At 35.8% G+C, this 18,170-nt stretch overlaps 1 protein-coding gene across 1 annotated transcript in view; it reads right to left on the bottom strand.

The window, feature by feature from the left end:
- Positions 1-2,900: 2,900 nt before the first annotated feature.
- Positions 2,901-18,170, bottom strand: part of cntnap1 (contactin associated protein 1) — a 40,974-nt gene continuing 25,704 nt past the window's right edge. The window contains exons 11-24 of the mRNA XM_048196146.1: positions 16,861-16,967; positions 16,627-16,746; positions 16,328-16,531; positions 14,302-14,458; positions 12,824-12,951; positions 12,415-12,588; positions 12,080-12,298; positions 11,758-11,997; positions 10,240-10,482; positions 10,041-10,168; positions 9,856-9,949; positions 7,526-7,756; positions 6,868-6,912; positions 2,901-5,624 (exon numbers count right to left, since the gene is read on the bottom strand). Of these exons, the coding sequence (XP_048052103.1) occupies positions 5,425-5,624; positions 6,868-6,912; positions 7,526-7,756; positions 9,856-9,949; positions 10,041-10,168; positions 10,240-10,482; positions 11,758-11,997; positions 12,080-12,298; positions 12,415-12,588; positions 12,824-12,951; positions 14,302-14,458; positions 16,328-16,531; positions 16,627-16,746; positions 16,861-16,967 (2,290 nt within the window). The 3' untranslated portion in view covers positions 2,901-5,424. The remainder of the gene's footprint in view (positions 5,625-6,867; positions 6,913-7,525; positions 7,757-9,855; positions 9,950-10,040; positions 10,169-10,239; positions 10,483-11,757; positions 11,998-12,079; positions 12,299-12,414; positions 12,589-12,823; positions 12,952-14,301; positions 14,459-16,327; positions 16,532-16,626; positions 16,747-16,860; positions 16,968-18,170) is intronic.

The raw sequence follows: 18,170 nt of genomic DNA on the forward strand, positions 1-18,170 counted from the left end.
TAATGTAATGATTAAAAGCTGAAGTTTAACTCTGTCACATGATACTTCAGAAATCATTCTAATATGATGATTTGCTACTCAAGAAACATTTCTTATTATTAACAATGTTGAAAACAGTTGTGCTGCTTAATATTGTAGTACAAACCATGATACCTCTTTTTCTTTGATGAATAGAAAGTTCAGAAGAACATCATTTATTTGAAATATAAATCTTCTGTAACAATATAAGTGTCTTTACTGTCACTTTTGATCATTTTTTTTTCTATCAATTTTACCCCAAACTTTTAAATGGCAATGTACTGAAGAGTAAATAATGTTATATACTGTTTGCACCAAATACAAATACAGTAGCAACACATATTTTCTATTTGGTCAAACAGGACTTATAAATATTTAGTGCATTTGGAAAAGATGATAAAGAAAATATTTCACAGTGAATTATTGTGTTTCTATATACACATGAAAAAATGGATCCCTACAAAAGTGAAGATCGGGGTCGCATATTAAGTGATACATTTCTCCAAATGAAACAATCAGACCTCCACATGCTGATAAGTGATGTGGTTTTCTGCAAACATTCAGTCAAATGTATGTCAGTGAGGTAACGTTCCTATTAGCTGCAGCTGGTAAAACCATTGACAGGGACGACGCACAATACCTCATTTACACAAACATACATCACACAGCTAGTGCGGAGTACCAGCCATTTATACCATCCGCTCTCTTCTCATTTCACATGAACATTCATTTGAAAACTACCACAATCTGGTGTAATATACTCACTATAAACTTTAAGTAAATGTCAAGTATGAGGAGACTTTGAAAGGTGTTTGTCCCTGTGCAATTTAATAGCATTTCATTCTTCATTCAAGACTCTTTTCAAAGTAAAAATGAATTGAAAGTCTATATTCCACGGGTTTAGAGGATGACAGGAGGGAAGAAGTAAAAGAATGAGAGATACATTTAAAAAAATAACAGAAGAGTCAAAAGAGAAGGTTTAGAAACCTGGCAGAGGTCATGAGGTTAAGAGGTTAAAGCTGAACTTATCCATTCAACACTCATCTATTCAAAATACTCTCACTTGCTTGCCTTTTTATACAAATTAGAATGCTAAAAAGAGAAGTACACTTTATTTATACATATACATAAACAGCATAATCTGTGGGTGAATATTATGCAGTCTCTTTGATAAACGCTCTTATGGCTCTTTTAAACAAAGACTAAAGAACATGTGCCTGGCACTGGAAGCAGCAGATTCTTCTTTTTCTTATTGCATTTCGATGAAAAGTGCAGTAGTCATGCAAAATGCATAGCTTCTAAAGATAATATATGTGTTCTACCTTATTTGCTCTTTTGTTTTATTAGCTCGTTTTACATCTGGAAAGATGATGGAAGTGATCTAAGCTCTGAGTAAGACCACAGTCAAAACAGCTAAGAAGCAGCAGCAGCAGCAGCAATAATGGTGTCATACAGCGAATGCATGAATGAATTTATAAAAAAAAAAACATGACTTTATACAAGGGCGTCTTCCATCCACAGACTTCAGTCTGTGATGTGCGAAAGCCTCTCGAGCACAACAACCACACTTGTGCTGAACTTCTCAGTGTTTCATGCTAAGAAAGCTTTCGATGGTGACCTCGTGCAAAAATATCAGCTGCTTTATGACTGTTTCTGTCCAAACTCTAGATGGTCTCATTTTGAACTACCTTAAACAACCAGATTGCAATTTATGACATTAGAACATGTTAAGTTCGCTGTTCCCCTATATTCTAAAGATTGTATTTTAGTGTTTCCGTCTTTGAGTTATTGATCCAAATCTAAAACAAGTCTGTTCACCTTTTTCTGATTAATATATAGGCCCCATAGTTTGTAGACTCCACGTGCCTCATTTATAAAGCGCACAGATTTGGTCTTACACGTAAATTCACGCCAACGCTCGTATTTATAAAAACGATCTGACGTGAAAAAGTGCTTAGCGCCAAGGTTTTTAGAAATCTAAGATACAGTACAGTCCAAAAGTTTGGAACCACTAAGATTTTTAATGTTTTTAAAAGAAATTTCGTCTGCTCACCAAGGCTACATTTATTTAATTAAAAATACAGTAAAAAACAGTAATATTGTGAAATATTATTACAATTTAAAATAACTGTTTTCTATTTGAATATGTTTCACAAAGTAATTTATTCCTGTGATTAAAAGCTGAATTTTCAGCATCATTACTCCAGTCTTCAGTGTCACATGATCCTTCAGAAATCATTCTAATATGCTGATCTGCTGCTCAAGAAACATTTAATGTGTAAAATTGTACAAAATATTTGTGTACAATATTTTTTTTTCAGGATTATTTGATGAATAGAAAGTTCAAAAGAACAGTGTTTATCTGAAATCTAATCTTTTGTAACATTATAAATGTCTTTACTGCCACTTTTGATTGATTTAATGCATCCTTGCTGAATAAAAGTATTCATTTCTTTAATTTCTTTTCAAAAAAATAAAAATAAAAATTCTTACTGACCCCAAACTTTTGAACGGTAGTGTATAATGCTACAGAAGCTTTGTATTTCAGATAAATGCTGTTCTTTTGAACTTTCTATTCATCAAGGAATCCTGAAAAAAAAGTACACAACTGTTTTCAACATTGAAAATAATCATAAATGTTTATTGAGCAGAAAATCAGCATATTAGAATGATTTCTGAAGGATCATGTGACACTGAAGACTGGAGTAATGATGCTGAAAAATCAGCTTTGCATCACAGGAATAAATTACTTTGTCAAATATATTTAAATAGTACACAGTTATTTTAAATTGTAATAATATTTCACAATATTACAGTTTTTTACTGTATTTTTAATTAAATAAATGTAGCCTTGGTGAGCAGACGAAACTTCTTTTAAAAACATTAAAAATCTTAGTGGTTCCAAACTTTTGGACTGTACTGTATTCTTGCAGCTCGCCATTCTAAATTAAAGGATTTGGACGATGACTGGTGATCTTTTACATGTAAATGACATTAATTAGGTGTCGTTTACAATGCGGAGAACTGCAACCACACAGCTGTGTGCAAGTTCAAGATCATTTGCGATTTATAGATTTCACACCTGAAAGAGAGGCGTACTCTCGTTTTCTGCGTATATGTTCATTCTATGAATCACACGTATGCACATCTAAGAGATGATGGTAAGATCAAATTTAGGACGGTTTCTGCGCAACATTTTATAAATGAGGCCCCACAACTACAAGTGAATACATTCAGGCAGCAGAAGATCCATACTATAAAAGTCTGTCTAGAACAGTTTCCCAAACTCTTTTTGTCTTTTGTACCTGATAGGCCCATCAATAAGGCCGAAGTACCCCATTATTATTTTTACTGAAGAAAAAAAAAAACTAATTTTGAAGAAATGTGCTATGAATGCAAAACCGACCACATAAATATAAATAAATATATAAATAAATATATGTAAAACTTGCAAGCAATACAAAATGTTTTCTTTTCTTTAAAAGAGATGAGGGGGAAGAGATATTCTAATAATTTTTTTTTCCATTCTTCCTGGTTGGGAATCACTGGTCTAAAACACTTTCTTATCAATCCCGTGACATGAATACTGTGTAAACTGAATAGAAGTATGACATCTCTGTACACTATTATAAAAAACACTGTATCGGTTTGCTTTGGCCTATAGGAAGAATTCTCTTGAACAGACTGAAGACACGAGGAGGAAAACAGCTTAAACAATCTCTGATCTGTGGGATGATTCTCATCTGACACAATACAAAATTATTCCTGCCTGCATTGGGTTTGTGAAATATAAAGAGATTTCTTCATTATAGGTCATTTAGAAGTTCAGTGTCAAAATGCCTAGAGAATGGCTTGAAAAGGCTGGTGTGTGTTGCTGTAGCAGCAGTGAGAAGAACACGTACTGTAACTCTCTATCCAATGCCATCATGATCGCTGTTACCAACCCTGAGACATACTGTACAACACAGCATGTTCATGCCTGATGCTTGGGCAGATGGTTACACATCGACCATTGGCCTTTAGTCAAGAAACTTTTCTTTGTAAACCTTTCATGGATCCAATTTTACAAAAATGTCCTAATCTTCATGATTGTTATACCTCATTGTTGTTCACAAGCAATATGCAACATGGCTACTATCACAAAAACACCTTTCTGCAGTTTTTAAAATGCCACAGTAATACAGATTATTGTTCAGCACATTAAAATCATTGTGCTCTAAAGAAGCTGAAGCCATTCAATGCCATTTGACTCTCCATCTCTTATAAGCGCCGCGACCGAATTTAGGCAGTATAATATATATTTTTAAATACCATTAGCTATGTCTGAGCAAATTCCTCCATACTATATGTTAATGAAGTTTCACTGATGATAAAAACAGATATGTGTAAACATATCTACATCTTCAAAACTTTGTACTCTGAAGGTTGTTGTGCATTTTGTTCAGATTCTCTCATTAACACAAACAGCATGACTATGAAAAACGCCTACAGTAAATCTACACTACTTTTGCCAGTACACAATAATGAGCCATAAAGATTTCACTTATTATATACAGGGTTCCCACACCATTAGACAAATGCATTTTCAAATTTTCCAGTCATTTTATAATACAGATTTTTTATTATATTATTTATTTTAGTTGTATTTTATTTATTTTTTAAATCATTTTAAGTGAATTTTCAACCAATATAATATTTTTGAGATGGACATAGCTAGAAAGATTTATACTGACTACAGAAATTTCCAGATTTTTTCAATATCCATGACATTTCTAGCCAGTTCTAGTCACAAAAAGTGAATTTCGGCACAACTAGAAAGATTCACATGAGCTATACAATTTTTTTTGTTGTTGTTGTTTCATGACTTTCCAGTCATTCTTGATTTTTAAAAATGATACGGATGTTGTAAAAAAAAAAAAAAAAAGAGACCAATGAAATATTGTTGAGATGGGCATAACTATAAAGAATATTCATTTTCAACACAAATTTCCATGACTTTTCCATGATTGTATTCATTTCCAATACATTTTTACAGGCCTGGAAATCACAATTCTAAAATTCCCTGATATTTCCAGGTCTCTATGACTGTGGGAACCCTGGATCAGTCTTTAAAAGTTTCCTGTAATGTTGCTGAGGCACTTCAGTCAGCCCGCACTGCCAGTGCTCATTGATCAGATGGTAAATTGTCTCTAGCCTGCTTATTTTGAACCCTGCCAAAAGCACCAAATATCAGATTACACTGTAAAAATAATGGGACCAAAAAAATAAATATACAGTTACATTACCATAAAGGCAAAAAGATACATAAAAAAAATAACCTTTGCAACTCATTCCTCAGTCTTTTTACCTCCCTCATAATCACCATTACTCTCTTTTCTTCCAGACATCCCTCACTCTGTAGTTGTGTTATTCATTCGGACTTTCCTCCTGTATTTCCGGCAGGTTCTTTCTCTCCTTGCGCAGAGTATCAGTAAGGGGCCGAGAAGAGCTGGGGGACTCCAGCTGCTTCGGTTCATTAGTGTGGTAACTGCCTTTATACCTGTACAGGTAAATGTAGAGGCCGTACAGGATCAGGAAGAGCAACATCAGAGACACGGTCACGATTACTGTAGAGAAAAAGACACAAACGCACACACACATACACATAGAGAGAGCAGTCGTTAGCATTAAGCTTAATACTCTTATGGTGTTCTAGCTGAGCTGTCTGCAAATGATGGCTTAAACGTAATTTGTATCATGTTGCAGAATTCACATGAGCGACTGCTGACTGTCAGCACACATAAGCTTTACTCATAAGCTTTAAAGGGATAGTTCACCCCAAAAATGTAAATTGTGCCATCTTTTACTTTCATGTCGTTCCAAATCTGTATGCTTTTCTGTGGAACACAAATGGAGAATTTTAATGCAACTCAATTCATATGTATTACTTTTATAATAGTAACTTATGACTTTTTTTTTTTTTTTTTTTTTTTTTTGATGTTCTAGTCACTTTGACATGGTCACTATATATGAATTGTTGTTATTATGGAAAAGAGCTGCATGAAGATTCTTCTATTGTTTCTTCTATTTCTATTTTGATGTGAGATCTGCACCCGCTGGCAGAGGATAAAGGGGGTGTGTGTGTGTGAGTGTGTGGGTGTGTAGGAGAAACAAGTCTTGTTATCCTGGAAAAGAGATGACAATAGTTAGAGAAGAAGAGGATTTGAGCAACAAAGGATGATTGCAAAAAAATGAGCAAGGATACTGATAAATCTTTTTCAAATTGAAGTGTTCAATTTAAAAAATTGTCTTTGTTTTGATGGGTCTTTAATCTCAAAATGATCTTGTCGGTATTATAAAAGAGGTTCTGTAACATTTACAGCAATGAAATGAATATAAAATATTAATAGTAACAATAACATATATAGCATTGTCATGGTCATTTGTAAAGCTCTGATGCTTATTACACCTTATTCTATATACAGTATATTATCCTTATCCTTATGACACTTTATGACTGGTGATACGTTTTTGTCATGTGCAGAAGCTCGGCTTTATGCAGAAGCTTATATTCCCATGAATGTTCCCTAATCCTGTGTTCTGCAAATTAAGAGGATTTTAAAAATGTTTTAGCTTCACAAACAGTGAAGATCAGCATAATTTGCAAGACTGGCTGAAAGGAAATAAATGCAAAAATAAATAAACAAGGAGAACAGAATACAGAATTGTACTTTTAACAGAAATTGTTTTTTTGTTACTTTTATTGAGAGGTTTTTTTGTTACTATTATTAACAGGTATAAGAGATGTTCGGAAAATAGTGCTACATATTATTTAAAACAAGATAATAAACTGTGTGACTGTAAACTTACGTGTCATCCAAGGTGGGGTAACATCATCATGAATGTAATAAAAGACTAAAATGAAAAGAAAACAAAAAAACATTACTTAAATGGGTTAAAAACCACAGTGAAAAGTACAACCACTATAACATACTGTTAGATTAGAAATGTACCAAATTTCACTCTACTATTATTTACTTACACTACCATTCAAAAAGATTTTTTTGAAGTTTGTTTTTTATATAAAGCTCTTATGCTCACCAAGACTGCATTTATTTGATCAAAATACAGTAGAAACAGAAATATTGTGAAATATTATTACAATTTAAAGCTGAATTTTCAACATTATTACTCCAATCTTCAGTGTCACATGATCCTTCAGAAATCATTCTAATATGATGATTTGATGCTCAATGTGATGATAAGAAACATTTCTTATTATCAGTGTTGAAAACCCTTTTTTTAAAATCAGGATTAATTGATGACTAGAAAGTTTCAAAGAATAGCATTTCTATGAAATAGAATTTAAAAAAAATTGACAAATGTCATTATTGTTACTTTTGATCAATTTAATGCATCCTTGCTGAATAAAAGTATTAATTTCTTTAAAAAAATCTTTCTGATCACAAACGTGAACAATACAGTATATGTTAAGGCATTCATGTGATGTCAGGATATGTAGTCTTACACAGGCCAGTGAACCAGGGGTCATCCTCCCAAGGAACATATCCTAAGACGGGGGGAAACGCCCCACAGTTGGACTCCACCACATAGCCTTGAGTCGTCACGGGTGGATTGGTTACATTGGGTCGGAAGTAGGCCTTCAGTGGGGCAAAGATATTATAGCGGACCCCTGATATACAGCCCATAAAACCTGGACTGTTGTGCCTCTGGATTTCGTAGTCTACACCTCCCACCTCTATGAAGAAGACCAGAAAATAAATCAATCTACTCTTCATCTAGTAAATGCAACATTTCATTCACAGGCAACAAGTTAAAGGTGCACTATGTAACTTTTTTGTTCAAAATTAACAAAAGTCAATAGGGGATCCTTCTTCCGAAATGTGTTTTTGTCATACACAGATTCACTATAGTAAGGCTATTATCAGTGTTTATATTTTAGACCTGACAGTATAGTTTTCACAGGAAATTGCATACATACATCACTTGCCCATGTGTGTTTTGTCACATTTGTAAATAGAGAAAAGTTGCTCTGGCTACTTTGACAGAGTGATGGGCGCTTTCGAATCACTGCTTCATGAAGCTTCGAAACCTTTACGAAATCTTTTGTTTCGAAGCAGTGTTTCAGAGCATGTTTCAAACTGCCAAAGTCATGAGATTTCATTAAACGAGGCTTTGTTACATCATAACTGTTTCGAAATTTTTTGAAATTTCAATAGTGCACTGCTGGGGGCGATCTATGTGAATCCATGAATCACGTGGATTCACTGAGATTGCCCCCAGCGGCGAATCATTGAACAAGTGTCTATGTCTTTACCTGAATATTAAGTGTCTAATAAGTTTCTATTACTTGATCTCTGATGAGGTATTTGTATAATTAAAAGGAATAATAGTAGTTAATAAATCTCTGTTAGCTGACCCATCCATAGAACAAACAAAACAAGCCCTGAAAATTGATAAAAGAATACATATTATACAGACACTTAATATTTAATGGTATTAGATGGTTAGTTAATTGCATATGATAGATTATAATTTCAATAAAACATGTGCAATTGGTTTGAAAAAGCTGTTTTTATGTGTGTTTGGCATGAGTTTTTGTTGCATTTACATTGTTCTGACAAGCAGGCGTCAACAGTATGTGGTGTTTCAAACGCTTCGAAACAGTGAATCATTTTGCGACGCAATTGATTCAATTGATTCGAGCTTTGAAAAGCTTTGTTTCTCCCTTCTCTACTTTGACACGTGTATGGTGTGGGAGTGGCATAGGTTAGTTGTCACAATGAGAGAGAAAGGTTGACATGGAGCAGCTAAATCTTGAACCTCTGGGCATCAGTCTGCTGGCAAAAAGAGAACCATCAGAGCTTGTAATAAAACAAGAATCAACATTGGCTTGGCTTTTCAGAGATGGTGAGGGATTTGAAATGTTGTAAAACCGATGTGGAGATGGTGTTTTTATTACTCAACAGGTGAGTAATATATTAAGACAAGTCATTTCACTCGGCGGCCATCTTTGAAACACCTCTCGGGCATCCTGGGCATCATGCAATCTCTTTGAATGGGGAAACATCAAATTCTCCAAAACTGTTCGCCAACCTTACGATTAAATTTCATATTTGAAATCACCAATGAAATCTAACAACAACCGGCTCATAAATTTAGTTTCTAAATGCTCGAATCATGACAAAAAAATGTATTTTTCAGGCTGGATCAAGCTAATGCGCATGCGCAGACCTAAATGCGCGTCTCTTCAGAGGCGCGCGTCTGACTGTTTCTATAGAAACCGGTGATTCTAACGGCCGCTGCAGTGACGCAATGACTTTACCAGTCAGCGGTTGGCTCTTATTTAGAAGGCGGGACTTATTACGCCATATTGCGCGTCACACTTTCTCCCATTCAAAACAATACGAGTGACACGTCTTGTGTTATTCTATAGTCTTTGGTAATATATTTTATTGAACAGATAAATTGCCATATGTAGCTCTCTAACAGAGTTGATTGTAAAGCTGTATCTATTGTGAAGGGTTGTTTCATTATGGTTGTTTTTGCACTGTGCTGGAATTTATTTTCAAGGAAGTACTGTATCTATTCATGGCTATGGCTGCAGTAACATCATCAGCTGGTCAGCTTGAGATCCTTTCCATCTAGACTGGTTATTTCTCTTAAGCCTAGTAGTGAATTTTTTATGAGCAGTAAAATAACCATATTCATCCGCACAGTCACGCAGAGCCGATGCACAACCAAAACAATGTTTTTCGACAAAATGCATGCAGTTTTGTTTTTTTTATAGGCCGAAAAAGTTACATAGTACCTTTAAGATAAAAATGCTCATCTTACCCATGACTCTACCCAAGAATATAGACTTTGGTGAGTCAAATCTGGGAATCTCTCCTGGTATTAACTTCTCAATCCACGGATCCATGTAGTCCACCTAGATCCAGGTGCAAATACAAATACAAACAGTGTGCTTTTGGTATGCTAATATCGATACAAAACATGTCAGATCTAGTTTGAGATCTTACCTGTGTCCATACTGTGTAGTTGTGTCGAGTGATGTTGACAAAATGAGGAAAGCCATCGGCCATGTTTCTGTCAGTCAACTTAAATTTGTAGCTTATTATCCCAAGTCGGTATCTCAGCGACAGAGTGCCTGCAAAGGAAGTGACATCAGTGCTAAAGCTAATGGTTTGTATACTCTGGTGTGATTGTGTGTGTGTTTACCATCTTTCTTGAGCAAGACGGCGATGTAATCATTGCCGAAGGAGCTGATATACAGGAGCACAGCTGGGGCCTGTAGAGTGCTGAAGCTGAACTCTATGTCATCAGTTGTCGTGTTGTAGCCGAGAGTGAAGTTGTGCCAGTGAGGCTCTATCCAGAAGTTCGCCCACCATGCGTCAAAGGAAATGGGCTCTTTGCGGATGTCATACCGCAGCCACGCTCCCACGTCAAAGAATGCCCCGATATCTAAAAGGATGTGACACAAGCAGAGATCATACTTTTGTTTATGGGCTCCCCTCCCACATGCCGATTTAACTTTTTATAAAAAAAACAAAAAAAACAAATAGACATAATAGAGAAATCTTCAAAACACAACATAAGACTTGAATAGTCTCATCACTGGAAATCCATCATACCTAGGAATGTAACAGTTTAGAATATTGTAGTACATGAAGATTTTATTCGGACCTCTGTGGGATTTGGTCTTTAAACTGTAATATTAGTAATATTGTATATTATAACACAAATGTAGAAAAACTAGAAAAACTAAATAATGTATGCAATTGCATTAATATCCTTATCTATATATCTTAAATAAAAAAATATCCGGTCCTCAAATCCGAATGGTTAAGCGTGTTTCAGTTCAACAGCATTAAGACTTTTAAATTTTTTTTTTTTTTTTTTTGGGGGGGGGGATTTTACAGTGATTCTTTCTTTCAATTTTTACGCCAGTAGGTGGCGACAAGTGAGTTTATGAGTAAGTCATTTAAATGATTCACTCAATCAGTTCAAACTCAATTGTTCTTCAGCAATGAGTCATTGAATATTTAAATCAACTGGTTTCATTCATTCATTCATTCGCCAAATAAACGTGACTGGCTACATCCAATTAAAAAAATGCATACTCTCTGCATCCATTAAAAAAGAGGATGCTTAGTTATTTAGCTGCATACATTAATACAATAAATTTGACAGCCCTACTAAATATGTAATTTACTCTTGGATTCGACCTTCTGTTGATTGAACATTGAACCATTATGAAACCTACTGGTGAGTAAATTATGGTTTATTGTAAAACACAATTCAGCTCTTAGCCAAAGTTTAAATATTCCCACACAGATCATCCGAAAAAAAGCATATTAATTCACAGAACAGACAAATCCCTGTTAGCCTAAATCAGCTCTGGATTTAGAGGCTTGAAATGGAAAGTGGAAACTAAAGCCAAAGTCTGTCACTCTCTATTCAGGCATTGACTCTCTCTTTAACATGTTCTCAGAGGCACCAGTTTGTTTGTTCCTCCCATTTATTATCCTGCACTTGACTCTGTTTTAATCTTTTAAATCTCATAAAATTAAAATGTGTTTGTAATAATTAGTCTGTCCCCAGCTGAAGATGAAAAGATATCACTTTAAATTTGCATATGCTTATTAGGAAACATCTGTAGTCTGTATTGCACCATGTCAGTTTGAACCAGCGTGAGTGTGAGAGAGCACATACATATGCAAATTTGTGTTAACTCACCTAAATGACAGTAATAGCCATCGAAGGCTGTGTTATTGCAGTCACAGGCGTATGAAGCGTACCCATCAATGCACTGGCCTCCGTTTCGACATGGTATGGAGGCATTCAGACACGCTCCAGTGCAGTTCCTACGTATCCCAGCTATCTCGTCAACCTTCCCCTCTAAATCCACAGGCACCCCGTTCATCCTCAGCCCACGCAGACAGCCCAGGAAAGGCCTTAAGGTGTGATTGGCTGCACCTGAATACAAATGGATGGTATGTTTTTGTGTCAACTGCTTGAAGCAATGTTTTCACATAAACTCCAGCCCTATGTTTCTTACCTACGAGCAGGGGTTGTGTGAACTTCATCGTGATGTAGGTCTGCCCTGGGAACTTGTGTATGGCCGGAGGGAAGAAATCAACTTTTAGTCGAGCCAATTTAACATTAATTTCAGCTTCTACATAGTGCCACTCATTATCGTTGAGCGGTTTAGGAGAGCGCAGGGTCACGTTTCTAATTCCATCACCCACCATGAAAATGAATACCACCTCAGTTGTAGCTGTGAAAATTTAAGGAGAAACTGATGAAGGAGATATCAGAATCACTATATATGCCATATAGTTTTAAGATTCACCGTGGTATTCACAATGCCACGGCCATAGAAACGACACTCACAGTTGAGTTCAATTCGTAAGAAATTACGGAGGTGGTCATCGGAGCTTTCCACAAACACTCCGTTAGTGCGGTAGGTCCTGAAGTGGAATGTAATGTCGGCACTGGTGCCGGGTTTGAAGGTGGGGAACGTCAGATAGGTGGGCTTGGTGAAAGCTATGGTGTTCCAGATACTCCCTAAGAGAAGGATTTCTCATTAACATACAACAGTGCTGTATTTAGGAGGATAATGTAGGGTCAGCCATTAAAATAATCATAACCATCATATAAGGCTGCTCTGCTTTGTGTATATTTTGTTATAATAAACCATTGTACATTGCCCTTTACTTACATGTCAGGAAGGATCTTCTTATTATATAAGAAAAACCTTTCATCCATTGTATAAACACTGTATGTAATGTTCATTACTCACTGTCTCCATGGCAGTACAGCGCCCCAACACTGTAGCGAGCTTCTGAACCGGTGCGGTTAGTGTCCCCTATGACAATCCTCCTGACAGGCAGATGGTCTCGGAACGACAGGTAGCCTTTATCTGAGTGCCTAGTAAGTGTAAAGATTAAGTGTGAAGAAAGAGCGAAACTAGCCTTTAAAATTATCAATGAATGTTTAGCTTGTAGTTATAGTGTATACAATGTAAAAGTCTTTTTTTTAACATTATAAATGCATTTTCTGTTTTGATCAATGCATCATTGCTGAATCTGACCCCAAAATTTTGAACAGCAGTATATATACACAGTTTTTTTGTCTAGAGTTAATATTTAAGTGTCTGCCATCTGCTTTATATTTACTTGTGTATTTTTCTTTCTTTAATAATATTAAACACTAGATATAGACCAAGCGGCAACCTCCCCCAGTTTCTCGTGAAGCCAATACGGAAGTGACTTAAACTGCAATTCATCGACTGGCCGCTAGGGACAGGCTGCAGAAGAGAGCAGAATCTCATTGAGTCCCATGTTAAAATGGCCAAGTTTACAGCAGAAAAAAACATGTTTACAGTCTGGTTCAAATTGTGGTTTTGGTCTGTATAGCTAATTTTGCCCTTCATGACAACTCTGAGGGGGGTGAATTTTTTTATAACTCAACCGTTTAAATTATATTAAGCTTTAAAGTTCTGCATAATTAAGGGCGTGATCACTTGAGTGACAGGTATGCCGCTGCTGTCTGTGAGCCGTCATGTTACCTCAGCTAATTCCAGCTGCTGAATTTGGCATTTCTGCCGTGTTTGTGCTTTTTTTTCTTGCTTTTTTTTAATACAATTATAAAATATGGCTTGCTGCATTAATAGTCGAGACAGATGTGCGTTTGTGTAGATGTGCTCGCATGCAGAAGATAAACAGAACACACGTTGTTGGATCGTCTTGGCATTGGCTAAAAGTTCCTGAGATTTACTACAATGACAATAGCAGGAGGATATAAAACTTTTTCACTATTTTGAAAAATTATACTTTGGACATGAGCTCATTTGTTTGTGAGATATATACGATCACAGACAGTTTTACAACATAAACGCTGCTCAGATTGCATTATTTCTTGAAGAACGATGATGGAGAGCAGATCAATCATAAGAAATGTGATGCAAACAATGGATAATATATCAATATTTCATGGATTTAATGCTTTCGTGGACAAAAAAGTACTGTGTTTTGTTTTGCAATGGACATTTTACCCAAGTGCCACAGATTGGATTCATCTCGCGATCTATTTCATTATAAAGGTATGAAGTTCCGTTTGATTTTTCGTGTTTTTATTTGCACACCCGATACAAATTAATTACTGGTGTTGGAGCATCTATATCTTATAAAAGAAAAAATAAAATAAATAACAACATAGATTGACAGTAGTTATTTTAAAAGGTATCTTAAAAGTCATTCTTTCTCATCTCAGTCTCACCATTGGCGGTAGTCGGCATCACAGTTGCACCAGTACTTGGAGTCAGTGCAAGTTTGATTGACAGCACATCCACATTTTCCACTTTCAGGGAAAGCTCCTCCCCAGTATTCATGACTCTCATTATGCCGACCAATCCAGTAAGTGTAAGGTCTTCCATCTGTTAATAATAATAAATGTAATCAAGGAAAAAATAAATGGAGCAATGGCAAACCACTGGTAGTCTAGACGAGCCAGTCTCACTGGGGTCCACAGAGCAGGGGACCATGATGACTGGGCCTTAATATAGTTCTGCAAACATAAAATACTCAATGGTAAAGACTGAGTGACTAAGCAGATTCCTATAAATGTTACTCAGCAGAGAAAAAGGCTGAGAAGGTCAGTGACACAGGTCAATTATGCTCAAGCTCCGGACAGTTCAGCTGAGTCAGACTCTTCTAGTGTTTTTGCACTAAATCCCTAGCTCAGATCAATACTTGAACAGCCATCTAAAAACTCACAGCTGTGGTTCCTTTACACAAGATTTTTTTCTTCTACTAAGTTATACAGTTCAGCTACACAGTGATGGCTGCAGATATATACTACACAGTAACAGAACATTTAAATATGTTCAATTATTTAAAGGGATAGTTCACCCCACAATTTAAAATCCCATACCTGTATGACTTTCTTTCTTCTGTGAATTTTTGAAGAACACCTTTCCAAGTTTTAATAAAATGAAAGTGAATGAGAATTGGGGATGTCAAGCACCAAACAACAACAAGAAACAACAACAACAAAAATACATCATAATGGATAACAAAAGGATTTTACTCCCAGTCTTCTTAAAGCATGTCATTACTAATGCAAATACTTTACTACATGTTTCTATTGTGATAGTTTGACTATAGTTTGTGATAGTGATAGTTTGACAACCGGATCAGTTTGAATGGAGAACAAATCATTCACACCAGTTTTGTGAACTTAAGCTGCAGTCTATAAGTTTTACCTCTTTGTCGCCATCTCTGTTTGAAACCTGCAATTGCAGTTATTTGCGGAATTATTATCTTTGCTGTCAGTCACCGCACCAGTGTGGATACTGTAATTCAGAATCACAGATTCTATGTCTTGGAAGGATGACCAAAATAAGAATTTTCACTGGAAAAATGTCTGAACAAGTAAGCGACATGTCCGTCACTTTTGTTCTGACCAACTGAGAAAAAAAGCATTAGGCCTACAATAAATCGCGCTGCCAATGGTGAATAAATCTAACAATAGCTTAGCTCATATCACGTCAAACTGTGCAAATTATTATTACTGTTATACTTTGTTCTCAAAGTGTGTATTAGTGTGTATTAGCATTACCTGTAGATTTTAATTTCTGTAGCCACTCCACAGTCCAAAGTCTTTTGCTTTTGACTACGGGTGAATCTCCAGTTGTCACTGATGATTGTCATTTGGACCTTTCTGGATTACAATCCGCCATCAAAATTATGAGTTTAATTATTGCAGCTGCTGTAAGAAAAGGCTATAAATGATCCACTACCAGCAGCATCCTCACATTTCTACTAGCTGTTTCTGTTTACAGACATGATGTAATGATGCAAAGACGAACAGCTGCATGCTCGAATTTCCCGCAGAAACCCACCAGAACCCATTTTATCATAAAACATTATTACAAGCTTACCATTGTGAATTGGGCTAAGGTAAGGAGATAGTTTCGAACACTGGCTGTTTATGTACTTGCTCAAAAATTGATTTTGGGTAACTTTTAACCAAAAAAGTTACGGACTGCAGCTTTAATCAACTGATTGAAAAAATTCAACTCAAAAGTATGATTTGTTCATGAATCAGTCATTGCGAATTGCCTCATGTCTTCAAAAATTCAAATTCTGAGTTGCACGAAAATCATACAAGCTTGGAATAACATGAGGACAAATGATGACAAAATTATAATTTTGGGGTGAACTATCCCTTTAACTTCATTCATGCACTAAATGACCAAGGATATCCAACATACTGAATTTCACCAATCATTGTGAGAACTTACGTGGAGTATTGAGGAGGCGTGACTTGTAGCATGAGAACTCAATCCACTGTTCGCAGTATAAGGAGGTGTTTGCTAGGGCAGTGACTTCATCCCAGGATGCGTTTACATACTGGACGTCCCCAATATACGGTCGATCCATAGTGGAGCCACTCACCTTGGTGCTTTTCATGCGGTTGTGCTCGATGACGGTCCATGATTTTTGCACTAAAATGTGATGTGATCAATCTTAACTCACCAAAATCATGTAAAATCCTTCAAAATTGCTTTCAACATGTCAATCTCTTCTACTTCATACATACACATATTGCAGTAGACTGTGAAAGGCTTCAGTGGTCCGCTCAGATCTGGATCTATGGTGTAGTTTCCTGACCAGTACTTCCCATTCAGTCTGTAGGCCTCACATGACTCCCTGTAGACAGCTGGGATGGATGGAGAGAGAGACAGAGACAGAGAGAGACTTAAAAAAGAGTGATTCTCATATTTCACCAACAAAAAGTCAATATAGAGGAATCCCCTTGGTTAAGGACACTCACAGTTATGACAAACCTCCCCCTTGTAGCCTGTGTTGTTACACACACACAAGAAGTCATTCCAGGACTGAATACACCTGCCTTCATGTTCACATGGGTTTGGAGTGCACCTGAAAAAGAAGAAAAAAAGGCTGACACTTATAGTGCACTAATAATACAAATCTCAATACATTACATTGGGCATTTTGTTTTTCTCCTTTGCGAGGCTTTGTGTGTCCTTTATGAGCATTTATGATTATATATTCATGTTATATTATTGATAATTACATTTTTTTTTACAGTAACAGACACACTGCAAACGTTTTTTTTTAGAAAACAGTCATTTTGCTAAAAAAAGTTTATATATTTTTACTGGAAATCAAGACAAAAATATTGCAGTGCATTTTTCTAATTTTTTTGTTCATCCTAAATGCCATTACAGACTATGACATTAGACTTTGAGGTAAGAAATGAACACTAAATGTGTATCCAACATACACATGTAAGGTTTTATATCTATTGTTTTTATAGAGTGAGCTCATATGTTTTATCTACTTCGACATTTTCATTTTCATTAAGGCATACTTTTGAGTTTATTACAGTTTTTCTCCATTGGTTTGGCTCATTTCTTGAAACAGAAATTACATTCTCAAAACAACATAGACAAACCTCCAAACCACTTGGCAATTGTTCACAACAGAACTGATTTTCTCATTCATTTCATCAAATTGCAAATGTCTAAGTACATGTCTCAATGTCTCAGTACATCTTTGCAAATGATTAAGTACAGGTAGCCTACATTTAGCACAATTTCCAAGTGAATAGATCTTGTTGATCTAAACTGATTGTTGATTCTCAGTCTAATGGTTGTTCGCTCCAAAACCCGTCAGCGTCATTTCATTGTATAAGTCATCACGTGCACAATAGTCTGTTCAATTGTCAAAATTAGTCAAGAACATAATACCATGAATCCTTGGAACATTTGATAAATTTATTACAGCAATTGACAGTCAGGTGAAACTAGAACTTGACTAACGTGTACCGTGTAAGTCAGTTACTGGTTGTCCATCATTATAACCTTTTTACAATTAAGAAGTGGTTCTCAAACGTTTTTGGCTTCAGTACCCACTTTACCTGATTTGTGTATCCAGGTAATCCAGGTATGAAAGTATTTGATTTATCTGACTTCAACATTTTGCCTAAAAACTGCAGCTTACTGTATGATGCAATTATCATTATAATCCTTATTTTGAAGAATATAACATACAATAAGAAAAAAGGGTCAAAGAGCTGCAATTAGTGCCTCCCCTGTAAATCTATCTAATACTGTGGGT

Source organism: Megalobrama amblycephala, linkage group LG1 (genome assembly GCF_018812025.1).
Source record: "Megalobrama amblycephala isolate DHTTF-2021 linkage group LG1, ASM1881202v1, whole genome shotgun sequence".
Classification (NCBI taxonomy): Eukaryota; Metazoa; Chordata; class Actinopteri; order Cypriniformes; family Xenocyprididae; genus Megalobrama; species Megalobrama amblycephala.